The 25,442-nt window shown below is 32.6% G+C and overlaps 1 protein-coding gene across 1 annotated transcript; it reads left to right on the top strand.

Moving 5' to 3' along the window:
* The first annotated feature begins 5,448 nt into the window (after positions 1-5,448).
* Positions 5,449-25,129, top strand: LOC134727485 (solute carrier family 28 member 3-like). Its single transcript, XM_063591866.1, has 10 exons — positions 5,449-5,708; positions 7,783-7,924; positions 8,751-8,942; positions 11,017-11,178; positions 11,638-11,763; positions 12,257-12,390; positions 21,892-22,063; positions 22,551-22,709; positions 23,976-24,156; positions 25,026-25,129. The coding sequence occupies exons 1-10, from the start codon at positions 5,449-5,451 to the stop codon at positions 25,127-25,129; spliced, it is 1,632 nt and encodes a 543-aa protein (XP_063447936.1).
* Positions 25,130-25,442: the final 313 nt, after the last annotated feature.

The following is a 25,442-nucleotide window of genomic DNA, read 5'->3' as shown; positions in this document are numbered from 1 at the left end:
AATATTTTGGTAGTTATACTCAGTGAATTACATTGAAGGTTAACAGATAGCTGATTTAACTTATATATGAGGTATTTATGATTTATTATTATCATTTTCAATACTAAGTAGTTAATGCTTGTTATTTTGTAAATTGTATTGTAACATCATGATTGATGGATGAATTAAATGACGCATTGTGTCAAACATCTTTTGGCAAACCCCACTTGTTTATCTGGACGATAACATAGTGACCAGTGTATATAAAGTGCGAATCCTGTTTGTTAATTTTCACTGTTATATGCGAGTATATCTATTGTAGAATAAAGGATGACGGGAAAAAATGCGTTTGTTTACTTTTTGAAAGTTCGAAATAATTGATTTAACTGTATGTTTTAACACAATTTAATAAGAATATAACTTTCTAATTTATAATCACAAGATTAAAGTCCAAAAAAGTGTAATTTAAGCAGCTGAATCCATAATATTGTTGACTTGATGCTATTCATTTTAACTATAGATGCGATGAATTATCACTGAAAGTGCAATCATTTCTGATGTAGAATTTTTGGAGTTGCGATGAATTTTCATTATTGTTTTTATATGATAAATCGACATGCAAGACCTGAAAATAGTCTTAAAAAATGACTTTAAAACTGATGATATTTACAATGCAAGTTGGTCGTAGATTCTCACTTGAATATACACGGGTATATTAACCAACTTATGGTTGATTTCGGACATGGTGTACTGTTTATCGATATTTTTCTGTACTTTGTTTTATGTTTTTATCGTCATAGTTCTGTACCGTTCGTAAGTAAAACATCAAGAACATAGTTAACGATTTATGAGAAATTCAAACATATACTGACCGACTTTAGAAACGCAACACTAGATTATTCTTTTTAATTCCCATTTTCATATATTCAATTTTTTGTAAACAAACTCATGAACAGAAAGTTCTGTCTTTACTTCAATGTTTAAAAAAAAATGCCAGTTCAAAAGTTGAATTGATTACGTCATTTTCAATGTTCAAATGTTGTGGTATACACTGAAACCCTGGTTTTCCCCTTACCAATGAACGTGCCACCTTGAAAATCAATGACTGCCTGTAAAAATCGCAAAAATGATTGTCAGAAAGGTCAACCAATTCTGATTGCGACGTTTTGGGTTCTGTTTTGCACCTTCTGGTTTTGTCGTTGTTCTACCCATTAAAATGGGTTTTGGCAATTATGCAGTTGAAACTTTAAGGCTTAAGATGTTTTTCTGCAGTCGATTCTTCGGCATCTCGGTTAATGGGAAACATTTATAGCATAAATCTGTCCAGAATGGCATTCAGCAATTTGATTAGCAGTTGACGTTGCGGTCGTAGGTCTGTCTCGCAAATGACGCTGCGTAATCAAATTCTATCGACGGTGCATTGTTTGGTCTTCAACAAATCCCTTCTACCGGTATCATTTTTGAAAGGACAGTTAGACGAGTTTCTGACGTCAAATTGTCTGGTTGCAGCACGTTCACGTTTTTCTGTTTACAGTATTCTAATGAGTTTATTCAGGTTTTGTTTGCTCCTCAGTCTTCGAAATATAGAGATGCAACATTTTAAACTGATTTAAGTGTAGCCAAGGATTGAAAGAACAGTTTCACAAAGGAAAAAAAAGGAAAAAATCTTTTATTTGTTCGAAATTTCGCTTTCTGAAATTCATGCGATCTCAATAACTCGGTATGTTCAATAACCACAGATAAGTCAGATGTTGATTTTTTCGAAAGAGAAAGAAGTATGATAAGCAGGAATAGTAGTTGTTTAAGGATCAAACATGATTTGGTATAAAAAAAAAATGTAAAAATACCGCGCTGAAGTACGTCCATTATTGATAGTTCATTATTCAATAATGAATAATGAAATAGTTCACTATTCATTATTCAATATTAAAAAAATGAATAATGAATAATGAAATAGTTTATGTTTCATTATTTAAATTGAAGCGGTGAATAGTGAAATAAATATAAAAAAATTGACTGTTGACACTAAAGCTATATTTTGATTCGCAATGACCATAAGAGGGTTTACGGAGGACTTAAATGCCACAACGTGCGTAAAAATGAGGAAATATAAAAAAGAAGATGTGGTATGATTGCCAATGAAACAACTATCCACAAAAGACCAAAATGACACAGACATTAACAACTTTAGGTCACCGTACGGCCTTCAACAATGAGCAAAGCCCATACCGCATAGTCAGCTATAAAAGGCCCCAACAAGATAATGTAAAACAATTCAAACAAGAAACCTAACGGCCTTATTTATGTAAAAAAAAATGAACGAAAAACAAATATGTAGCACATAAACAACATAAACAAACTACAACCACTAAATTACAGGCTCCTGACTTGGGACAGACACATACATAAATAATGTGGCGGGGTTAAACATGTTAGCCAATTTTGAATAATGAAATGGATATTTTGAATAATGGAATGGACTGGCAGGACCCTTCAGCCTCTTATTACAGATATATATTATACATCGATCGAAAGCTTATTAAGAGAAGAACAAAAGTTATATAGTCAATATGTTCCGCAACGCATATTAGAGGAGTAACGAAGGACTTAAATATCGAAATACGTCTGAACATTGAGAAATAGCCAATTTTGAATAATGAAATGGATATTTTGAATAATGGAATAGACTGGCAGGACCTTTCAGCCGCCCCTAATTTCAGATATATATTTGACCTCGATCGAAAGCTTATTAAGGGAGGAACAAAAGGTATACAGTCAATATGTTCCGCAAAGGATATTACAGGAGTAACGAAGGACTTAAATATCGAATTACGCGTGAAAATTGAGAAATAGCCAATTTTGAATAATGAAAAAAATCTACAAAATGAGGGTTGCGTTTTTAAAATCAGTCAGTATATATCAAGGTGACCCGATTGTTGCTTTCTTTACTAACAAAGACTAGACTCAAGCTGGCAGCCACTTTTATCGGCCAATCAAGATATCAGCCACTTTTTTCCAGCAGCCAATTTTGATCATATGTCTAAAATCCAAAAAACTGCGTAAGGCTCAAACGTTCCAAAAATCGCTAAATCTTAGTTAAATGCAATCTAACAGCGGAAATCGACAATTTCACGGTTTATACTGATTTCTAAAGCATTTCATTCCGTTTTAAATATGTATGTGAAGTTAGCGGTCTGTCCGTTATTTGACATTCGATAATTGATATTCAATATCCAACCGGCTGCTAGCAGTCGGTTCAATATTCCAATTTAGTTGAAAATCACTAAAAAGCATAACAAAGTATGCATATATAATCAATCCTTCTGCCTTCATAAATTATGTTAGAAAGTCGGCTAAATTACGACTTTATATATGAGAAGGAAATTAATTAAAATCCTTCTGTGAAAATGCATCGCATATACAACAGTAATGAATCGCTCTACAGTGAAAATGAAAGTATGGTATCATTATTCAACCGTAAACATGAATCACATCACAAAAATAACAAACTGGAATTTGATTCAATATCAACAAGTTGAACAAAAAAAACTGTTTTAAGTTATACTACATTAATAATCATGTTAAAAGGTACATTTTTTCTGCAAATAAAACTTGACTGCTACTTTTAAAACATTTGCACGCTCTGTTCGTGAACTATTCTTAATATTTATCTATCTGTGTATTAATTTTACACCTGGATGGCTGTAGGCGCGATTAGAATCCGTCCGCATCAAATACATTTATCATGAATTTATAAAAACAGTACATATTGTATATTATTTCTTACTTTATTCAAAAATCATGAATTTGTCGTCTGTTTATTTATCATTCTACATAAGAAATTCATCACGGATACAGTGAAAATGGCATTTCAGGATTCGCACATTACATACACTGGTGACGGACTATGCATATAAATACTGCTTTGTCAATTCATAAGAAAACATGTTACCTTATCTGTACACGTCATTCTGACTCCGATATAGTGCGACCAGTTTTTTCTCCTGAATGTAATGCTCCGTTTCGTTGTCATTTTGCTTAGTTCCTTTTGTTACCTATTCTGATTTCTTTAAAGCTGAGTTTTACTGTACGTATTGATGTGTGCTTTTTTTTATTCTACATTAGCTAGAGGCGTACGGGAATGGTTGCGATTTCACAAAACATGTTAACCCCGCCGAATTTTTTTACCTGTCTCAAGTCAGGAGTCTAGCTATGGGCTTTATGAGTTTTGATTTTTTTTTTAATTTTTTAAATTTTATAGATGAAGGAAGACGTGGAACGAGTGCCAATAAGACAACTCTCCATCCATCCAAGTCACAATTTATAAAAGTAAACTATTATAGGTCAAAGTACGGTCTTCAACACGGAGCCTAGGCTCACACCGGACAGCAATCTATAAAGGGCCCCCCAAAATTGCTAGTGTAAAACCATTCAAACGGGGAAAACCAACGGTCTAATCTATTTAAAAAACGAGAAACGAGAAACACTTATGAACCACACAAAGAGAAGACAACCACGCAACATCAGATTCCTGACTTAGGACAGGTGCAAACAATTGCAGCGGGATTTAACGTTTTAATGGTACCAAACCTTCTCCCTTTTCTAAAACAATAGTATAACATCGCAACATAGAAAGACACATTTAGTTCATTTATATGTTTTGGAGTTTAGTATGACGTCCATTTTCACTGAATTAGTCCACAATTTTATTAAGGAGTCAGCTGAGGCCCATATCCGGATGCGAGATTTTCTCGCTACGTTGACGACCTATTGGTGGTCTTCTGTTGTTATCTGCTCTTAGGTCGGGCTGTTGTCTCTTTGACATATTCCCCATTTCCGTTCTCAATTTTATCTTAGTGTTCGAGAAGAAGAAACTTCATTTTGAGGTATTTGGTTTGATCTGTCATCAGATCGAACTCACGACCTGTCTTACTGGAAGAGAAAAGACTACCACATTATTTAAACTATGAGACCACCGACTCGAATGCAGTTCCTATAAAGTCATAATAATAATATCATGATACATATAAAGGATAGTTGAGATTGAAGAAGGCTTGCTTTTTCATGCGTTCAATCTTTTGTCCGTTTTATTATTTACTTCCAATTGCATGTAGACTCTTTTGCAACTAATGCAATTCCTTTTTGCTAATATTCAGAACGATGGTTCATAAAATCTCAACAAAGTTGTGAATGTTGTTGTTTAAGTAGACATATCGAAATAACAAACATTAGAATAAAATAATCTTTACAGAGAGATGCGAAAGCGCGGTATAGGTCAACGAGACAGAAACTAAACGAAATATTACAAAAAAATGCCATAAGATTTTATACAATATTGCAAGTCTAAAATAGATATGATCACATTACCAGAAACAAGAAAAAAACTCTGTCACTAAAATTTAAAAACAAATGAATTGCAAATTCAGTATTTCATTTGGTATATTTAATTAATTTAAGATATATGAAATCATGGACGAAAACAAATGCTCCCGTGGACTCAGGATTTCATACAGAGTTATAGCCCTTGTATTGATTTCCTCCTATACAGTATGTGTGGCAGTGCTAGTTCCAGATTACCACCAGGCTTTACCATTTATATGTATCACTTGTTTTGTGGCATTCTGCCTATGCTATCACTATGCCAAAAATAAGTTTGGAGAACAAGTTTCTGAAACTTTTTCTAAAATTTCTCCTCCAATGGAGTGGATGAAATCAAGACAGTTTTCTATGTAAGTAGACGTTATTGTATATTTGTATGCTTTTAAGCAGCACTGATTTCTTAAGCATGTGAAGTGAAAAGTTGCTTGGTATCGATTATTTATTGAAAATTAATATTGTTGAACGAATCTGATAATGATTCTCACACTATTGTTCGGTAAATTTGTTTTCTATTGTTTTAAAATTTGAATTAACACATGATATTAGTAAAATCTCTTTGTTCTTACTGTGCTATAATCTGGATAATGTACAACAAAGGTGTGCATTAACTACCTCAGATATACTGCACAGTTCAAATCTATTTTTACCTTTAGGGGCGGTTCCTAGATTTTGAAGGGGCGTTATTCTCACAGGGACTCGGTTAGCGGATTAAAATTTTGTAAATCAATGTTTTTAATTTATTTTTTGTTATTTCCTGTCTATTTGCATGACTATATTAACGTATTTAACGTTGCCATCACTATTTCTTTGTTTTCTGGCAATGTGCAGTTTACTATCCATATCCATATACTGAAAAAACCTAAAGGGATCTAAGTCGCCATCTTGAATTGCCTTCCCTACTTTAGATAAAAAATTATTAAAAATATTAATAAATTACTAAATACCTTACAACAGCCCTCGTTTTCTTCCGAAATTATTCTTCTATCACATGCATATCTTGATTTGTGGATTAACAGAACCCTTGCGCAGCTTCAGTTGTATTCGTGTCAGAATATTCAAATTTCCCGGCGAAAGCAACGTAGCATTCGGAAACTTCCGGGTTGATGCGTTTAAAATTATTTTAAAACAGGGAGATTAGCTGGAGATCAATCAGACTTCATTTAAATGGACGTGTCTTAAAAATAATACAGTAGATATAAAGCAATTTTGGGGCCCGGGGGGGGGGGGGGGATTGGAAAGAGAAACGTATTTTCTGTTTATTCAACATTTAGAATTTAGGTAATCTTCCTCGGTTTATCTTTCTCTTTCAATTCATATCATTGAGGGAAAGAAATTCAAAAGCTCAATAATACAGTAGATATAAAGCAATTTTGGGGCCCGGGGGGGGGGGGGGGGGGGATTGGAAAGAGAAACGTATTTTCTGTTTATTCAACATTTAGAATTTAGGTAATCTTCCTCGGTTTATCTTTCTCTTTCAATTCATATCATTGAGGGAAAGAAATTCAAAAGCTCAATAATCCTTTCAGTTATGTTTTTTTTATACAACGATTTGAAAGTACACAATTGGTCAAAGTCTTAATCGTCATTTATTAAATAAAAAATGGGAATAGATTTAACAGAAACATTAAAAAAAAATCTACCATTAAATCGCAATTTTACAATAAGTCTAAACCCCAAAAAAATTAGCAATTTAAAACTTACCCAAGTCGTATTCCACCCTTTCTTTACCCTACAAGCCTTCAAGGAACTTTCATAGGATCCGTGGATTGCGGAACATCGTCCACATCTAAAACGTTCTCGTAAATTAATGACGTCATGTGTTAAAACAGTTATTGGCCAATCAAATCGGTATATAGAGGTTAATCTGCACGCTCAACTCCTACATATGTTTTAAATTTTCACAACAAAAGCTTAGATACTTTGAACAGACACATATTGGGTGTCTTTCGTTTCACTCTTCCTGCATAACTTCGAACATCAAAGTGTATTTTTTCCAACTTTTATATTTGTATCAAGTAGTTTTCATTTCTTTTCGTTTTTCAAATATTGTATGTAAGCATGTTAATTGGGAAACCAGTCTAGAAATAAGTAATTAATATCAACTGTTTTTTTTCATGAAATCCGTTTTAGAGAAGTATAAAACCAGGTTTAATTCAGCATTTTCAACATAGAAAATGTTGTTTAGGAATATGACGGTTGTTATTCATTCGTTTGATGGGTTTGAGCTTTTGATTTTGCCATTTGATAAGGGACTCTCTGTTTTTAATTTTCTCGAGGTTCGGAATTTTGTTATTTTACTTTTTTAACGCAAAATTTGACGGCTGTAATATTGAGGTTTCAGAGAAAACACCTTTTTATACAATTCTATACTTTATTTTAAATACTCAATTATTGCTAAAACTAGAGGCAATATTTTTGTTGTAGTGGTTCTTACACAGTGGTTATACTGGCCTGTATATGTTATTTGGTAATTAGTAACTTGAATACCATCGAGAACTTGATATCTATCGCTGGATTGGTGGTACTTATAGGGGTATCCTGGCTGATTTCTTATAACAGACGAAAGGTTAGTGTCCTTAAGCTTTATGTAGATAGATTGTTGGTACTTTTGGAGCATTTTTGCTGATGAAGACAGGCGACTCTCATAAACTTAACCAGGTTAATGTAGGAAATAAAAACTCATATTGTCTAACTCAAATGAATATCCTTTATTTTCGTATGTGTAGTAGTCAAGTAAAATAACAGAAATAATTAACTCCGAGGAAAATCCAAAACGGAAAATCCCTATCAAATGCCAAAATCAAAAGCTAAAACCGGAAAGTCCCTACTCAAATGCCAAAATCAAAAGCTCAAACACATTAAACGAATGGATAACAACTGTCATATTCCTGACTTGGGATATGCATTTTCATATATATAAAATGGTGGATTAAACCATGGTAGGTTTGGTATTACTTTTACGATTATCCCGATTTACTCCTTCTAATGAATAGCAAATTGTCTCCTAAATAACAAACACAATTTCATAAAGATTAACAAATGTTACTTCCGGACTGTTTTGCATGTTTTTCTCATGGTTTTTATTTGGACCTCAATCTCCCTTAAGTTAGTCCATTTTGATTTCAAATATCATAGTCAGTTTTGGTTTTTTATACAATTATCTTATTTTGTTGTGAACGTACCTAACCAAAGCTAAAGCACGTGTTGTGAATAATAAAATTACTGTACATTTACATTGAAATTTCAATAACAAAATCCAAGCAAATTCAATTAAAACTAAAACTTAAAAGTTTGCTATCAAGTTCATCTACATGCGAATGAGTTTAGTATACACTGAACTCGTGACTTCGTTCAGTTTATAATCATGCATGTCTTAATCTTCTTTTTGCAAGATAAACTGGAGGCCAGTAATATGGGGTATCGTGCTACAGATGGTATTAGGATTACTCATTCTAAGGACAGAGGCTGGGCGGAAAACGTTTTCTTTCCTAGGAAAGCAAGTAGAACACTTCCAGAGCCATGTTTTATCAGGAGTCAACTTTGTATTTGGTGAAAATTATGGTGATTTTGAATTCATATTTAAGGTAATTTTTTTAAATATTTTAATGAAATACACAAATGCACAATAGGTAGAGGAAAATACGTTTTTCAGCGTCCAAAAAAAATAATAATGTGTAGAGTTGAAAGTTATTGGCCAGACAACAGGAAAGCGGCTAATTACTAAGTATTTGACACACATGTAGAATTACAAAGTAACAATTCCCCCGTTATGATTCAAAACGTTAAATCTGAATTTTCTAAAAATCGAGATGGAGATTACATCCATAGATATAAACAATTCATTAAATATTTATGGGAAATCGTGAAAGCAGGTTGTAGTTAATGTACGACATGTTGACGACAGACAACGGTATTCCATAATTCGTCCTGTCTAAAACACAGGCGTTTAAATATAGATAAAGCTGAAATCTTGAATCATTATTTTTTTTAAGTTTGTCTCATGTTGGTTGAGAGTTAAAAAGTGCTACTTTCTATGAAACTGTTAATCTGGCAGGGGTAAAGTAATTTCAGAAAACCTAAAACAAAAAGAAGAAAGAATTCTTTAATTAATAAAGTGATTTAATACACTGACCCTGTAATTGAGGGGGTTAACATGGAATAATTCCGACTTGCCTTCCCCTTTCTATTGTTTTTGGTGAAGCAGAAATTATCCTTTTTTACTTCCCTCGCCACCTGGCCCACTCTTAATTCCCTCCAATCTAACTCCTTCTCATTTCCAGGCTTTGATTCAATAATCGTATCCACCTAGTGGCATCTTTGAGGGAAGGGGGTTTCGAGGATTGGAATCCTACCTTTTTTGGACAATCAATGCATTTAAATGAGACATATGGTTGGAACTTCCCCCCCCCCCCCCCCACACACACACGATCTTCTGGGTTGAGAACGATTGTCCCATGATATACAGACTGGTCTAATCGATGTTGATGGGTTATTTCATAATTTTTATTAAATTAAATATGTTTTGCAGAACTGGAGAGAAACATATTGGGACTGTTATTTGAAACTATCCCATCATTATTTAAAGCATATTTTATCGTGTGTTTTTCTATGTTGTGATGTTATACTATTGTTTCAGAAAAAGGGAGAACTGATGTTTGGTACCATAATAAACGTTTAATCACGCTGCAAATGTTTGCACCTGTCTTATTAAAGTCAGGAATCTGATGTACAGTAGTTGTTGTTTGTTTATGTAATTTATACGTGTTTCTCGTTTTTTATTTAGATTAGACCGTTGGTTTTCCCATTTGAATGGTTTTACACTAGTAATTTGGCTTAATATAGCTTGTTGTTCGATGTGAGTCAAGGCTCCGTGTTGGAAGCCGTACTTTGACCTTTAATGGTTTGCTTTTATAAATTGTTATTTGGATGGAGAGTTGTCTCATTGGTACTCATACCACATCTTCCTATATCTATTTAATATACATTGTAGAATTAATCATTAGATATAAATACCATGATGGAGAGCTTAGTCGGTTCTCGAATTGAGGGGTGTAATGTGCGAAGCGTCTGCATCGGTCATAGGAAAATTTCGAAAATGTTTACAGAACTGGAGAGAAAACCTATTGTTACTGATATTTAAAACCTTCCCATCATTATTTTAAGCATATTTTTAATATAAACATCCCTTTGGTAGAATTAATGATTAAATATAAATACATTGATGGAGAGCTTAGTCGATTCTCAAATTGAGGGTTGTAATGTGTACATATTGTTGTAAATATATCCAATTGCTGCTTTAGAGGTTTTGGTCTTTATTTATCAAAATATATACAATATAAAACGAATTTTGAAAAAAAATCCAATTTTCTTTTATTCCAAAAAAGGAAAGAGAAAGCAATTAAAAAGAAACAAATACAACCTGTAAATGTAGCCCTTTTTATCATTTGCAATTGTAAAGTTATTTTACTGGAATAGTTTGAACATGACACCTCAATTTCTAACACTTTAACAATTACATGTTGACATGGCCTGTTTATTTTCAATAATAACATTGTTACGTCACCAAATTCGAATGCATTTTTGTTCTTCTAATGCGTAAAATAAAGCACATAAACATATCTTATTCAGATATTTCACCAAATGTTATATTTATTCCAGCTAATGCCGACAGTAATTTTCATCAATTCTGTAGTGTCCGTGTTGTATCATTTCGGTTTGATGCAAATGTTGGTGGAGAAATTCGCAGTAGTTATGCATTTAACCCTGGGAACGACAGCTGCAGAAACTGTCTGTACGGCAGCTAGCATGTTTCTTGGACAGGTATACACACCGTTCGTTCAATCATTATAGCTCATTGCAATTGAAAGATTATGTCATAGGTTTTGCATTCAGCATCATTCTCGGATAAATTATCTTACAGTATTGTTAAAGTCAAGGACTTGCATATCACTAGTTATTCTATCTATGATTTTCACAGATAGATTGTTTCGGAGTTCGTGTAATCAGTACTGTACACTGACCATTATAGCAAAAACAAAGCAATCAATGTGGTACAAATCAGTTTTCATTGCAGTTAATTTTAGAGTAATTCACTGCACCAATAATCTTACCGGCAAAACATTTTTTGTTCCGTCTTAACATGGAAAAGTTTCATCTTTCAACAATTCCAACAAAAACCAGTCTAACGTTTGAAAATAGTCTAGTTTATTATAGCACTTGATATGACATGTTTGTTTTGAAAAGATCTTAAATCTAACATTGCCCAATTTCTTTTGACAGCCCGAAGCAAGTTTTGCCATCAAGCCATATCTCTCACTCTTAACTAAATCAGAACTGTTCGCTATAATGACAGCTGGGTTTGCATCTGTATCAGCGGACATTTTTGGACTGTTTGTAATGTATGGGGTAAGTCTTGAACAGTTTGTGCATCTTTTTGGTTTAAAATGTTTAATTGACCAATAACAAAACAAAATAAAAAAAACATTTATGTAAGGGCATATATCATTACAGATGCTACGCATAAAATAAACCTGATAATAGTTGACAGCCCTTACGCTTATATTTACGTATCTTCATAAAAATTATTCTTTCACAGAATTAATATGTTCACTTGTTATGAGTAAGGTTGCTCTTGTTTGATAAAACAATTTGCTAATTGTTGTGTGTTTAATTCGACGTTTGTGTGCTCATGTTGGGTATGGGGTCGGTTTTGATGATAGAATCAGACTTTCGCCTTAAAAAAATGTTACTTCGTCCTTAAACTAAAAAGTGGAGAATTTATACTTGGAAATTGTGAACTACATGCGTTAGCGCTTAAGGCTTGATCTGAAACAATTTGTAATATCATTTCAAAAATATTAAGCAATTATTTTTTTACGACATTTTTTTTTTCGTCTAGATATCTTCATCCCATATCTTAACAGCAGTGTTGATGTCAGCACCTGCTGGTTTGGCTGTATCTAAAATAATCTGTCCAGAAACCGAAGAATCACAGACAAAAACATGGCGCCAGATAAAAAGTATAAATAGTAGGTAGGAGATAAAAAGAAGTTTTCAAAATAATTTTTAATTTGATTAATATGCATTTTTATTGTTCAAATGCTAAATTCTGTGGGCATATATTTAAACTATACGGGTATCGGGTTTGTATTCTGTGTTTTCATCAGTAGTACACATGTCCCTCGCTTTAAATTGTCTTTGTCTGTACATATTCTCATCATAAATACCAGGATCATCGTGTTTATCATTTCGAATTCATTTTTTTTTATTAATTCGAAAAACTTATTTTATAAGGATATAAAGCCACCTTACAAACCATAAATGTTTGTATCAATAACAATTTAGCAAGTTTAAGCTTTGAGTAAGACTCACATAATTTAAAAATGGATGCGGTTCGTGTGCTTTTTCCGGCCCTGTTCCGAACACCATAGGGGTTAACATCGTTAATGAATCAAAGTCGATCAATGTCATAATAAGTATATGAACACGGAGGGATTTAAGAAATATGCAAGGGATTAGTCGAGTAACACATTAGCCTGTTAATAAAAGATTGAGCATCACTCACAAAAAAATCCGAGTAACTGCTACAACAGGGTCAGCAGTTACCAATGCTTAAAAAAAATGAAAATTCGTTTTGATAATACAAACTAAGAGAAAAACACATCGAAAACTTGTCAAATGTTAGAGCATCTATTGTGACAATATGATAGGCTAAAAATATATATATAAATATATATAAAATATATTTATATTTATATTGATGATTATATGTTCTTAAAATGTTTATTAAATTGAATAAAATAAATACAGGGGAATATCTATTAAGAAAAACATGACCTTGTAAAAGGTTGTTCAATTGACCGCTGGGTTGCATATAACATGTTTACATGCAGACCAGGTGGTGACATATAGCAATAACAATTAGTTATAACACTGGACATACGTGTATTCTTCGAACATCAATTTCCAGGTTGGTCAAAACATGTCAATTAGAGTCAACTTAATAGATATTCATCCCTGCATCTTTTGATTTAAGACTATGATGGTCAAATTAATAGAAACCTTGACGCTGTTTATATTCTGTATATATACTTGTGTATTTTATTGTATTGGACACATCGGTCTAGGCAACGTTAATAAACTTATAGCAAAATACCATCTTGTTATAAGACTCTTTTTGGTGCCGTGACCAGGATGAATTCTAAAATACTAAGGTACGTGTGATATTTTATTTGATAATCTTAATTATTATATTCTCAAAAATGGCTGAACAAGAATTTAATGTAGGGTTAGTTTTTCAAAATTTAGCAACACAAGTTCAAAGTCTTACTCAAAAGTTAACTGCAAACGGTGTCAATACGATAGTTGAAGGTTTTGATGGTTCAAATTCAGAAATATTTTCTCAATGGATTCGTTCAATAGAAAAATATGCAATGATTACAAATTTAAGTCCAAATGATTGTAAAATGATATGTTATCAAACATCTGTAGGGCCAGTAAGTGATTTCATTGCTAGGTGGTTAAGAGAAACCGATCAGGAGAATAATAATTGGGAAAATCTAAAAACTCAATTGAATTTTCGTTATGGGCATATTCCTGATGCATCATATGCATTTGAGCTTCTGAATAAGGTTAATCAAAAAATTGGCGAAAATGTTCCAATATTTGGAGAACGAATTTTAACTTTGGCAACAGATGCTTTTAGGGGACAAGATATCAATCAACCAATAGTTCAACTTCAATTAGTTAACTTTTTCATAAATGGGTTGTATCAGGATTATTTGAGAATGAAAATAATGCGTGAAAATCCACAAACTTTGGCTCAAGCAGTAAATTCGGCAATGGCTGAAACACAATTACGAAGAAAATTTGATTTGAAAAAAAATAACGGTAATGAGCGTAATATAACACCAATGGACATATCACATTACCGAGAAATAGGTGTGAAATGTAACAATTGCAACAGATTCGGCCTTAAGGCAAAATATTGCAGGGATAAACCGAAATTTCATGTAAATGTAGTAAGTTCGCGTGCCGAATTACATGTACCCCGAGGCAATTCTAATGACAATACGATAAGTAATAATGCAAATACATATCCTAGAAGGTTTAATTCAGTACAACACAATTTTAATGACAACACGATAAGGCATAATGCAAATACATATCCTAGAAGGTTTAATTCTGTACAAAACAAGTCTGACTTGACAGGACAACAAAGAAGAACATTCTTCTGTTGGAACTGTGGTAAACCAGGTCATTATGAAAGAAATTGTAGAGCAAGATCAAATGAACAATTTAGGAAACCAAGGGAAAATTTAAACTAGGACAGTCTCTTTATGCTGAAGCCAATAGGGAGACTTTTAAGGGAATTAAGGGAAATAAGATGTTTGAGAGAAAAATTAATTATGGATATACAAAACCTGTATATAATATATATGAATCATGGTTAAAAAAAATTAAATAACAAATCAACAGACTTTAACAATGCATGTTCTAACAATTCTACCTATCACTGGAATAAAAATTATTATAAAAGATCTAACAATCGTAATTCAAAACCGGAAGCAAACAAAGAAAAAATGGCGCGAAATTTCAAATCAAAACCGGAAGTAAACAAAGAAAAAATGGCGCGAAATTTCAAATCAAAACCGGAAACAAACAAAGAAAAAATGGCGCGAAATTTCAAATCAAAACCGGAAGTAAACAAAGGAAATATGGCGCGAAATTCAAAATTCAGCGGAAATAAAAAGGTTAGAGCGCGAAATTCAAATATACAAACTAGAAATATTAAAACTTATCAAGAACGAAAATCATTTAAAAATGTATCGGAAAGCAAAATTGAAAATGAATCTGAACAAGTAGAAACATTTGAAATTAATTTAGCGGGAAATCCAAATTCTTGTTTGATTAAAATTGCACATATGAAAGTTAGAAGTTTAATTGACAGTGGAGCTTCAGTATCTTTATTGCATAATAAGATTTACAATTCAATTAAGGGATTACCAAAATTAGAAAAAAAGAAAGTCAATTTACAAGGAGTTAACGGGGCTTCTTTAAATGTTTTAGGAAGTATAAATTTAGACTTTAACATGAAAGGGAACAAAATGAATCATACCTTTTATGTAGTATCTGACATGAACAGAAATGCAATTTTGGGTCGTGATTGGTTAGTAAAATTTGGTGTTAGAGTTTATTTTGATTTGGGATGTTTAAGGATAAATAAAACTTATGTACCACTAGTGGAAGATATTCATATAGCTTCAATTGTTAGGCTTGCTCAAACCACTGTAATTAAACCTCAGACAAGTAATATCTGTTATGTAAAAGGTAATAAAAATTATACAACTTCAAGTTCTAAATCTTTTGAAATTTCACCAATTACTAAGGGGCATTTGAGTTATCAACCAGGGTTAATGGTTGCTAATTCAGTTGCAAACTTTAATGAAAAACGTCATATGCCAGTTCTTATAGTAAATACTACGAATAAAACTTATAAGTTTAGAAGGGGCATAGCAATAGGAAGGGCTTCACCAGTTTTAGAAGAAAATGTTGTCTCACTTGAATCTACTCAAGAGCACTCTGAAATTGAAAATGTTTTTGAAACTGATCTTAATGTGCCTGATGTTCATAGGGGTAGGGTGTTACAAATGTTGAATAACAATAGAGATGTTTTTGCTTTCAAGGATACTGAATTAGGTCAAACTGACACTGTGAAAATGAGAATAGATACAGGGGATAATCCTCCGGTTCAATTGAAACCTTATCGAACTCCATTACACAAAAGAGAAATAGTCAATAAAGCAATAACTGACATGTTAGAAGCAAACATTATAAGAAGATCAAACAGTAACTATTCCTCACCAGTTGTTTTAGTTGATAAGAAAGATAAAACTACACGTTTCTGCATAGATTTCAGATCCCTGAATTCTTCTACGTTAGCAATCCGATATCCACTTCCGGTTATCGATGATATATTGACACTTTTAGGGGCTGCCAAGTTTTACACATTAATTGATTTAAGGGCAGGCTTCTGGCAAATTAAGATGGCGGAAGAAGATAAATCAAAAACAGCATTTGTTTGTCATAAGGGACTTTTTGAATTTAATGTTATGCCATTTGGATTGCAAAATAGTCCTGCTGTATTTAGTCAATTGATGGAAATAGTTTTACAAGATCTAAGTTTTGCTATCTCTTATATTGACGATATTTTGATATTTTCTGAAACTTTAGAAGAACATTTTGATCACATTCAACAAGTATTTGACAGATTGAGACAACATAATTTGAAATTGAAATTAAAGAAATGTCAATTTTTGCAGGAAGAAACTAATTATCTAGGTTTTAAAATCAATATCGACGGTGTAAAACCGGACGATGCCAAAGTTGAGGCAATAAAAACATTACCAAACCCTGTTACTGTTAAGGAGGTAAGAAGTTTTATAGGGGCGTGTTCATACTATAGACGATTTATCCCTAATTTTTCAAAGATTTCTATACCTTTAGTTGCTTTAACTAAAAAATATGCTAAATTTCAATGGGATGATGAGTGTCAAAGAGCTTTTGATTTTTTGAAAGATAGTTTAACTGTAACTCCTTTATTAGCATACCCAGATTTGAAGAAACCTTATGTTTTATATACTGACGCTTCTAATGATACCATAGGTGCATGTCTTACGCAACCTTGCGAAGAAGAAGAGACTCATTTATCATGTTTAAGAAAAGAAAAACCTATTTACTTTTTATCTCATAAATTATCAGATACACAGTCTAGGTGGTCTACTATTGAAAAAGAAGCCTTTAGCATTCATTATGCATTACAAAAATTAGATCATTATCTTCATGGAGCTGAATTTATTATCAGAACTGACCACAAGCCTTTAAAGTACTTATTGCTTTCGCCACAATGTAACAAAAAATTACAGCTTTGGGCTTTAGGGATTGCAAGTTACAATTGTAAGATTGAATGGCTAGCGGGGACTGATAATACTATTGCTGACTATCTTTCAAGAAGACCTCCGGATCAAGAAGGCAATCAAAATCAAAGTGAAACAATTGAAGTAGATATAAGTGACAAGGCTTTTCAAATCAATACTTTGAATTCAAATGAGTTCAATCCAAAAGATTTTGCAAGTTGTGACTATAAAGAAGATGATCAACTTAGCGTTAAGGAATGCACGATTCCTGGTTATGACATGAAAATTGAACAATCTTTAGACATAGAACTTTCGGAAATTATTAATCAAATAAACACAGGTAAGGCTTCAAAAAGTGTTGATAATAAACATATTATTATCAATGATATACTTTATTACATTTCTCACCCTGATGATGATTTAAAGTTAAGGCTTTATATTCCATTACAATTACGAAATGAGGTCATCAAAAGTTATCATGATAATCTAAGTCATTTAGGAATTGACAAATGTCACGATTCAATTAGGCAAAAATATTTTTGGCCAAAGTTATATAAAGAACTTAATTCCTATATTAATTCCTGTGTTATTTGTCAATCTCAAAGTGCAGGTAAAACCAAACCTTTATTACAAATATCTGATATACCACCATTTCCATTTGCTAAGATAGGGGTAGATTTATCTGGACCTTATCCTACATCATTGTCAGGAAATAAGTATATTGTTAGCTTTGTTTGTCATTACAGTGGGTGGCCTTTGGCTTTTCCTGTTCCAAATAAAACTTCGGAAAATGTTGTTCATTTATTAATTGAGGAAATAATCCCAAACTTTTCTGTACCTTTAGTTATAGTGTCAGACAATGGCGGTGAATTCACTTCTAAAATATTTGAAGAAACTTTAAAAGAATTAAATATAAGTCACATAACAACTTCTTTTTATCATCCACAGGGAAACGCGAAAGTAGAAAGATTTCACAGGACGCTTCATGACGTCATGGCAAAGAAATTGCAAAGTGATGCGTCTACTTGGGACGTATGCTTAAATCAAACAATAGCAGCTATTAGATTTCAAAAAAATGAATCAACTAAATTTTCTCCATTTTTTCTTTTATACAATAGAGATCCAGTTCTTCCAATTGATAACCTGTTGAAACCTAGAAGAAAGTATGTAGGTGAGGATCCGCACAAGATTTTGTTAGAACAACAACACAAATCATTCATTTTAGTCCACAGAAATTTGACAAAGTCTAAAGAAAAACAAAAACAAAACGCAGATAAAAATAGACAAGAAATTAATTTAGAAATTGGGGATCCGGTATATTTCAAAAATCATTTAAGAAAAAGTAAATTAGATACTAAGTGGAAACCTTATTACAGAATCATTGAAAAAACTTCTCCGGTAACATTTGTCCTTAAAAACCAATTAGATGGGTCTGTCGCTAAGAAAGTCCATTTAGAACACCTTAAAAAAGCTAAGATTGATGAATGGGTTATTCCAACCAATCTAGAAGGTAGGCAATTAAGGAAAACAAATTATGTTGTACCTCCCGAGGATAGTGACGATAGTGATAGTGAACTTCCGGTTGCTAATCCTCGAGAAAGACTCATAAATCGTTACCGACAAGAACGAGAAACATCTTCCGACGAGGATGATATTCCGCTCGCTGAACTTAAACAAAAAATTGGCAAATAGAAACCGACGTGAAAACGAGGAAGACAAATCTTCCGTCACTTCCGGTTCAAGCGAAATGTCGGATAATAATAGTTCCGATGGGTACAATTCAGAACGCAGTCAAAAAATGTCTGTTGATGAAGTAAGAATACCAAAGAAAACTAAACGAACTGTTAAAAAGTCTGAAAAGAAAGACGAATTAATTTTAAGTTTTCTCTCAAACATTTCTAGTTATCTTAATAAAATGAACGACTAATATGTCGTAGACGTAGGCTTCGTGATGATTGTTTTTAAATAAATATATGTGTATATAAAATAATTTTGTTTTGATTAATCATTCTAATTCTCGCTTCAGATTGCTCGCTGAAAAATTGTTGATTGTTAAGAAATCCTATAAATATCAGTAATCTCTGAATCACAGCTTTGTTTATGAAAAAGGAAGGAAAGTGTTGGTTGAATGTCAAACCTTTATAAAACAATTTTTCAGTACTAATACTAGAGAAAAGTTTATTTTATTAGTTTATTGTTTTTGTATTTGAGTTTAATTTTTTTATTCTTATTATAATTAGATAACATATCGATACTTTATTTTTTCAAAATTGAAGCAGTTAAAACTTGAGGACGACTTTGAACTATAACATTTAGTAAATGCATTGATTTATTTTAATGCTATATTTATAGATATTTTGTTATTAAAATATTCTTAAGTTTAATAATAGGTGTTTAGCCAAGAGAATTTAGTAATAGAGAGATTCAAATAGTCACACGATACCTTGGTGGCGATCAAATGGTGTCAACTGATGTTGAGGGCGATGGTACTGCCTACAGAGATGTTAAAATAGCTTCTGCACCATTACTGAGAACCAGCCACTAAGAACCATTATCCAGTATTGGATATTGGCTTTGATCATTGGACACAACGCAGACGCTTAGATGTACATAAAACTATACGATCACATAACTTTTATTTGGTAAAGGGAATCGTTCTACAGCATCACAGGTAGATTTTCCTGTAATGTTTCAGCCGGTGATAACTGAGCAACCTAGTCAGGGACTCTGAATTAACAGAGTAGGTAAGCTAGGTCAGTTAGGAGTAAATCAACAGCGGATGGTGGATCACATGAAGGACGGATGGTGGATCACATGAGGACGAATGGTGGATCACATGAAGTACGGATGGTGGATCACATGGAGAACGGATGGTGGATCACATGAAGTACGGATGGTGGATCACATGGAGAACGGATGGTGGATCACATGAAGTACGGATGGTGGATCACATGGAGAACGGATGGTGGATCACATGAAGTACGGATGGTGGATCACATGGAGAACGGATGGTGGATCACATGAAGTACGGATGGTGGATCACATGGAGAACGGATGGTGGATCACATGAAGTACGGATGGTGGATCACATGGAGAACAGATGGTGGATCACATGAAGTTGGAATAATTGCAGAACTTCTAAATGACGGGAATTGGCGTTGCAGATAAACAGATGGATTGTTGGAGTGGACAACGACGATCAGAGGAGCAGTTCACTGGAGTCGGGGTTATGAAGACGGTCCGAAGTTGATGGTTGCGCCTTTTTCTGGAAATAAGAAGTTCCGATATTTGATGTTACGAACTTAGTTATTCACACAAGACTTGTATGAACTATACATTGCTGAACATTTAGATGTTGTTGAACTTTTGAAATGATTTTATTTATGAATATTTTTGTTGTTTTTAGGAAAATTGCAAGCATTCATATTGTCACCGATTTTAACTAAAATATAAATTATATTTCTTAAGAAAGGGAGGAATGTGACAATATGATAGGCTAAAAATATATATATAAATATATATAAAATATATTTATATTTATATTGATGATTATATGTTCTTAAAATGTTTATTAAATTGAATAAAATAAATACAGGGGAATATCTATTAAGAAAAACATGACCTTGTAAAAGGTTGTTCAATTGACCGCTGGGTTGCATATAACATGTTTACATGCAGACCAGGTGGTGACATATAGCAATAACAATTAGTTATAACACTGGACATACGTGTATTCTTCGAACATCAATTTCCAGGTTGGTCAAAACATGTCAATTAGAGTCAACTTAATAGATATTCATCCCTGCATCTTTTGATTTAAGACTATGATGGTCAAATTAATAGAAACCTTGACGCTGTTTATATTCTGTATATATACTTGTGTATTTTATTGTATTGGACACATCGGTCTAGGCAACGTTAATAAACTTATAGCAAAATACCATCTTGTTATACTATGAGGTGAACTGTCTCCTTCCTCACCCACTTGCGATTTGAAATAGGTTTTGATTTAAATGACTCTTATCAACTCCAGTCGACCAATTAAACGCTAATAATAGTAAAATAATTAAGGAATAACAGTACTGTAGTTGAAGAGTTGCCACCGTCAATTGTAGATTTGACGGTCGCAAATGCAGTTTTACTGGCGACGCGTAGCGGAGACAGTAAAACGTAGATTTGCGACCGTCAAATCAAAATTGACGGTGGCAACTCTTCAACTACAGTACTGTTATTCCGATTCTAATGCATTACAAAAAGAAAAAATACGATAAAACTTGAAAAAATGTCTAAATTTGTCAAATAAAAAAAAATCCGCGAAACTTCATGAATGATTTTGGCACAAAGACTTCGTGGCTAAACGTGACGTCATACAAATGAAAACTTACAAACTGGAGGTTATTACGTTACCTCTACGCTTCAAATTCGAATAAAATTACATTAAAACGGCAAATTCGAGGTAGGTGTTGTTTTATTTTTGATTATATAGTAGTAATCGAACATTTGTTGATTCATCTTTCACGTAGCGTAGCAAGGACGTCTTTTTACCACTGTTTCACACGTTCAGAGTTTGATCCATTGTCTTAATGTACAAAAAAAACCACTATTTTTTTCATTTCAGATCAGAATCTGCAAACGTTATTGAAGCTGCAGCAAAGGGCGCACAAGACGCCATGTTTGTTGTATTAACAGTAATCGCTTGCCTTATATCATTTCTCAGTATTATATCTTTTATTAATGCCGTGTTGGCTTATCTGGGTAGTCTGGTAATGTTGCCAGATCTCAGTTTAAATGTAAGTTTATGTTTTTGCTAATGATAAATTTTATCTTTGTCTTATTATGTTACATTGAATGCCGTACTCAGATTTAGTATTTTTATTAATTGTTTTGTGTTTAATGCTCTTCAACTTCCCTTTCAACTGTTTATAACCGAGCACCACTGACTAGTCAATTCATTTGATTTTACGATAGTATAGACAACCAATAGCAATGGTTATAATAAATTAATAAGAAAATGCCGTATCAATAAATGTTTGCCGGTTTTAAGTTATCTATCTAATGAACGATTTTATGCAGTGGCAACATTTAATGTAAAGATTTTGAAGCTAGGTAAATCATAAAATTGCAATTAAAACTATCATTTACACAATGATAAAAAAAAAAGATAACAAACTACCGAACTTTTGGAACAAAATTCTTTGTAAAAATTGGATTTGCTCTAAATGTGCAACACATTTTATATGGTAACTAATATGTTCAGATTGTTTATTTCTTCTGTAGCTCATACTTTCATATGTGTTGATGCCATTAGTGTTCCTGATGGGTGTACCATGGAAAGATTGTCAAATAGTTGGTGAAGTTGTTGGTTTAAAAACTGTCGTAAATGAGTTTGTTGGCTATACCAGACTTGGCGAGTTTATTAAAATTAATGCTATATCAGTAAGTAAATCAATAAACGTATGATACCAACAAATTTAATTTGTGATTTCAGAGATGAGATCGGAAAAAGTTTACCCACATAAATAGATCTTTATTAAAACAAATGTACAAACAATTTCTTCGAATGAATGCTTTAGTGTGGTTGTGCAGAAAAATCTTTTCAAATTCGGAATTCAAATGAAAGCATAAAGTACATGGTTGTAATGTCCCAGCAATAGAACACAAGTCTATCGTCGCTTCTGAAGATTGAGTTTCAATTCATATTTCTGATAATTTCTTTTGAATCGTGTATTAAAAGACAACGGCTATTTCTTTAGATGTATTTACAAAAATACCTGACTCAATGATAAATTATAAATTGGAGAAGTCTGTTAAAGCAAATTCCCAATTTAGACCAACACAACTTATAAAACGCAATGGGTGCACATATTTTCCTAAAAACATTGTGACTTAGAGCTTGGTTTATGACTAGCAAACCTTCAACGTGTATCACAATTATTTAAAGTTTGTTAAAAGTGTAAAGTGTATTACAGCCAAGTTGTTTGCAAAATGAGTGCTGCCAAGTAATACATGTACTGTAGACTAAAAACGCAGCAGGCGCACAAAATTATAAGCCTCTTATATTTGATAATTTTTATGCCCCATTGTTATGTGTCATTTATGGGCATTATGTTTTATTGTCTATGCGTACGTTCGTCCGACCGTTCGTTCGTTGTACCGTTCGTCCGTCTGTCCCGCTTCAGGTTAAAGTTTTTGGTCAAGGTAGTTTTTGATAAAGTTGAAGTCCAATCAACTTGAAACTTAATGCACTTGTTCCCTATGACATGATCTTTCTAATTGTAATGCCAAATTAGAAATTTTACACGGTCCACTGAACATAGAAAATGATAGTTTACTATGGACACATTCTTGTTTAAAGATGTGTTATCATAAAATCGTCCTAATGACTGTTCTTCAAAGTTGTAAAGGCTTCTTTGATACTGTAAACTTGTATAAAAATCTCCCAGCATTTTGACAAAACAAAACGACTGAGTTTCAAGAACAAAATAAAATCTACGAGGAAAATTCAAAAGGAAGTTCCTTATCTAATAGCAAAATCAAAAGCTCAAACACAACAAACGAATGGATTATAACAGACATATTCCTGACATGGTACAGGCATTTTCTATATCAGGCATTTTCTTATATAGAAAATGGTGGGTTTTATAAACCTGGCAGAACCTCTCACTTAAATGACAATGATTGTAACTTATTTTTTTCATTTAGACCAAGAGCCAAGTAATTGCTACATATGCGTTATGTGGATTTTCTAATCCAATGACTATGGGAGTAATTGTAGGTGGATTGAGTGTACTCATACCAGAGAGAAAAAATATAGTCTCCGAAATTGTTGTACGGACATGGATAGCTGGGTGCATTTCATGTTTTATGACGGCTTGTTTTGCCGGTAAGTACTCTTAATGGTATTAACAAAAATATGTAGGTTTTGTTTTAAAGTAGTATACCGACTATAACGTAGGATATATTATAATAGATATTAGAAGATGTGGTATGAGTGCCAATGAGACAAATCTCCATATAAGTTCAAGTATAAACAATAAAATACATGTGTGAGAGTGATTACCATTGAAATACCGTGTTACTCTGCACAAGGTGAAATCAGATGCAAATATTGGGTTAAGCTGTTACGAGGACACGATTACAAACAAAAGTGAGGGAATCGTATTCTAACTTTTATCATATCAGGCAAACAAATATTGATGATGACCGTAAAACTTTTTTTAGGGGCGATTTTAGTCGCTCTTTAGTACAGTATTAGTATTTGATAAATTCATATCCTGTGCATGTGGTTAAGCAGGATCATTTAAGTATGGACTACTTCTTTAGAATATCAATCAAAATACATTTTGATAATAACTTCTTCTATGTATTTGAGAATCAAATGGTTCTTACCGATATAAAGTTATCTTGACCTAGAGCAAGTAGAACAAGAATCTGGTTTACGCGCAAACAATTCTTTTGGGAAGAAATAATGTTTAATAAAAAGATGAAGACATTTCTATCAGATATTCTGCGGAGAAAATCAACGATGGAATTCCGTATATAAAAAAGGATCTCTTCACATCTAAAATAATAGATAAAAAGCATCTATAATGTCGTTTTGTGCAATTCAATCCACTAGATATTTTTCCAATCAATGATAATGATTATAGATAGCTCTACCTTCTAATATAATTTTTGATAGCATTCATTGTAGCAATTTTCAACAGAAAAGTTGCGCTTTTTCTCAAAGATGACATGTTCAATTTGTTTCAGGTTTACTTTATGACGAATACAGTCAACCCATACTTCACAACTCTACACTGACATCAAATTATACATTAACAACTGATTTGTCATACACCAATGTATTAAGTTAGAAAAAATAATATACTTACAAAAATCTGCATGATTTGTTATTTCATTAATTCTATTTTGTTTTATAAAACACAGATAGAATTGTTTTTCTGTTATTTATATACAAAGTTGCGATTCGTCTGAGTATATCGAACCAAATAAAGACCACAGTAACTGATTGATCAACTCATTATATCAAATTACTTTCCAATCTTTCAATGTCTGCATAAAAGTATGTTGGGGGAAAAAGTAACTGTTTGACTTAGAGATTAATCAGCGGATAATTTTCTTCTGTTTTTTCTATTCCCTCTGCTTTTAATAATGCATAATTTACCA

Source organism: Mytilus trossulus, chromosome 8 (assembly GCF_036588685.1).
Source record: "Mytilus trossulus isolate FHL-02 chromosome 8, PNRI_Mtr1.1.1.hap1, whole genome shotgun sequence".
NCBI lineage: Eukaryota > Metazoa > Mollusca > Bivalvia > Mytilida > Mytilidae > Mytilus > Mytilus trossulus.
Note: the sequence above shows the minus strand (reverse complement) of the source record. Positions and strands in the feature narration are given on the sequence as shown.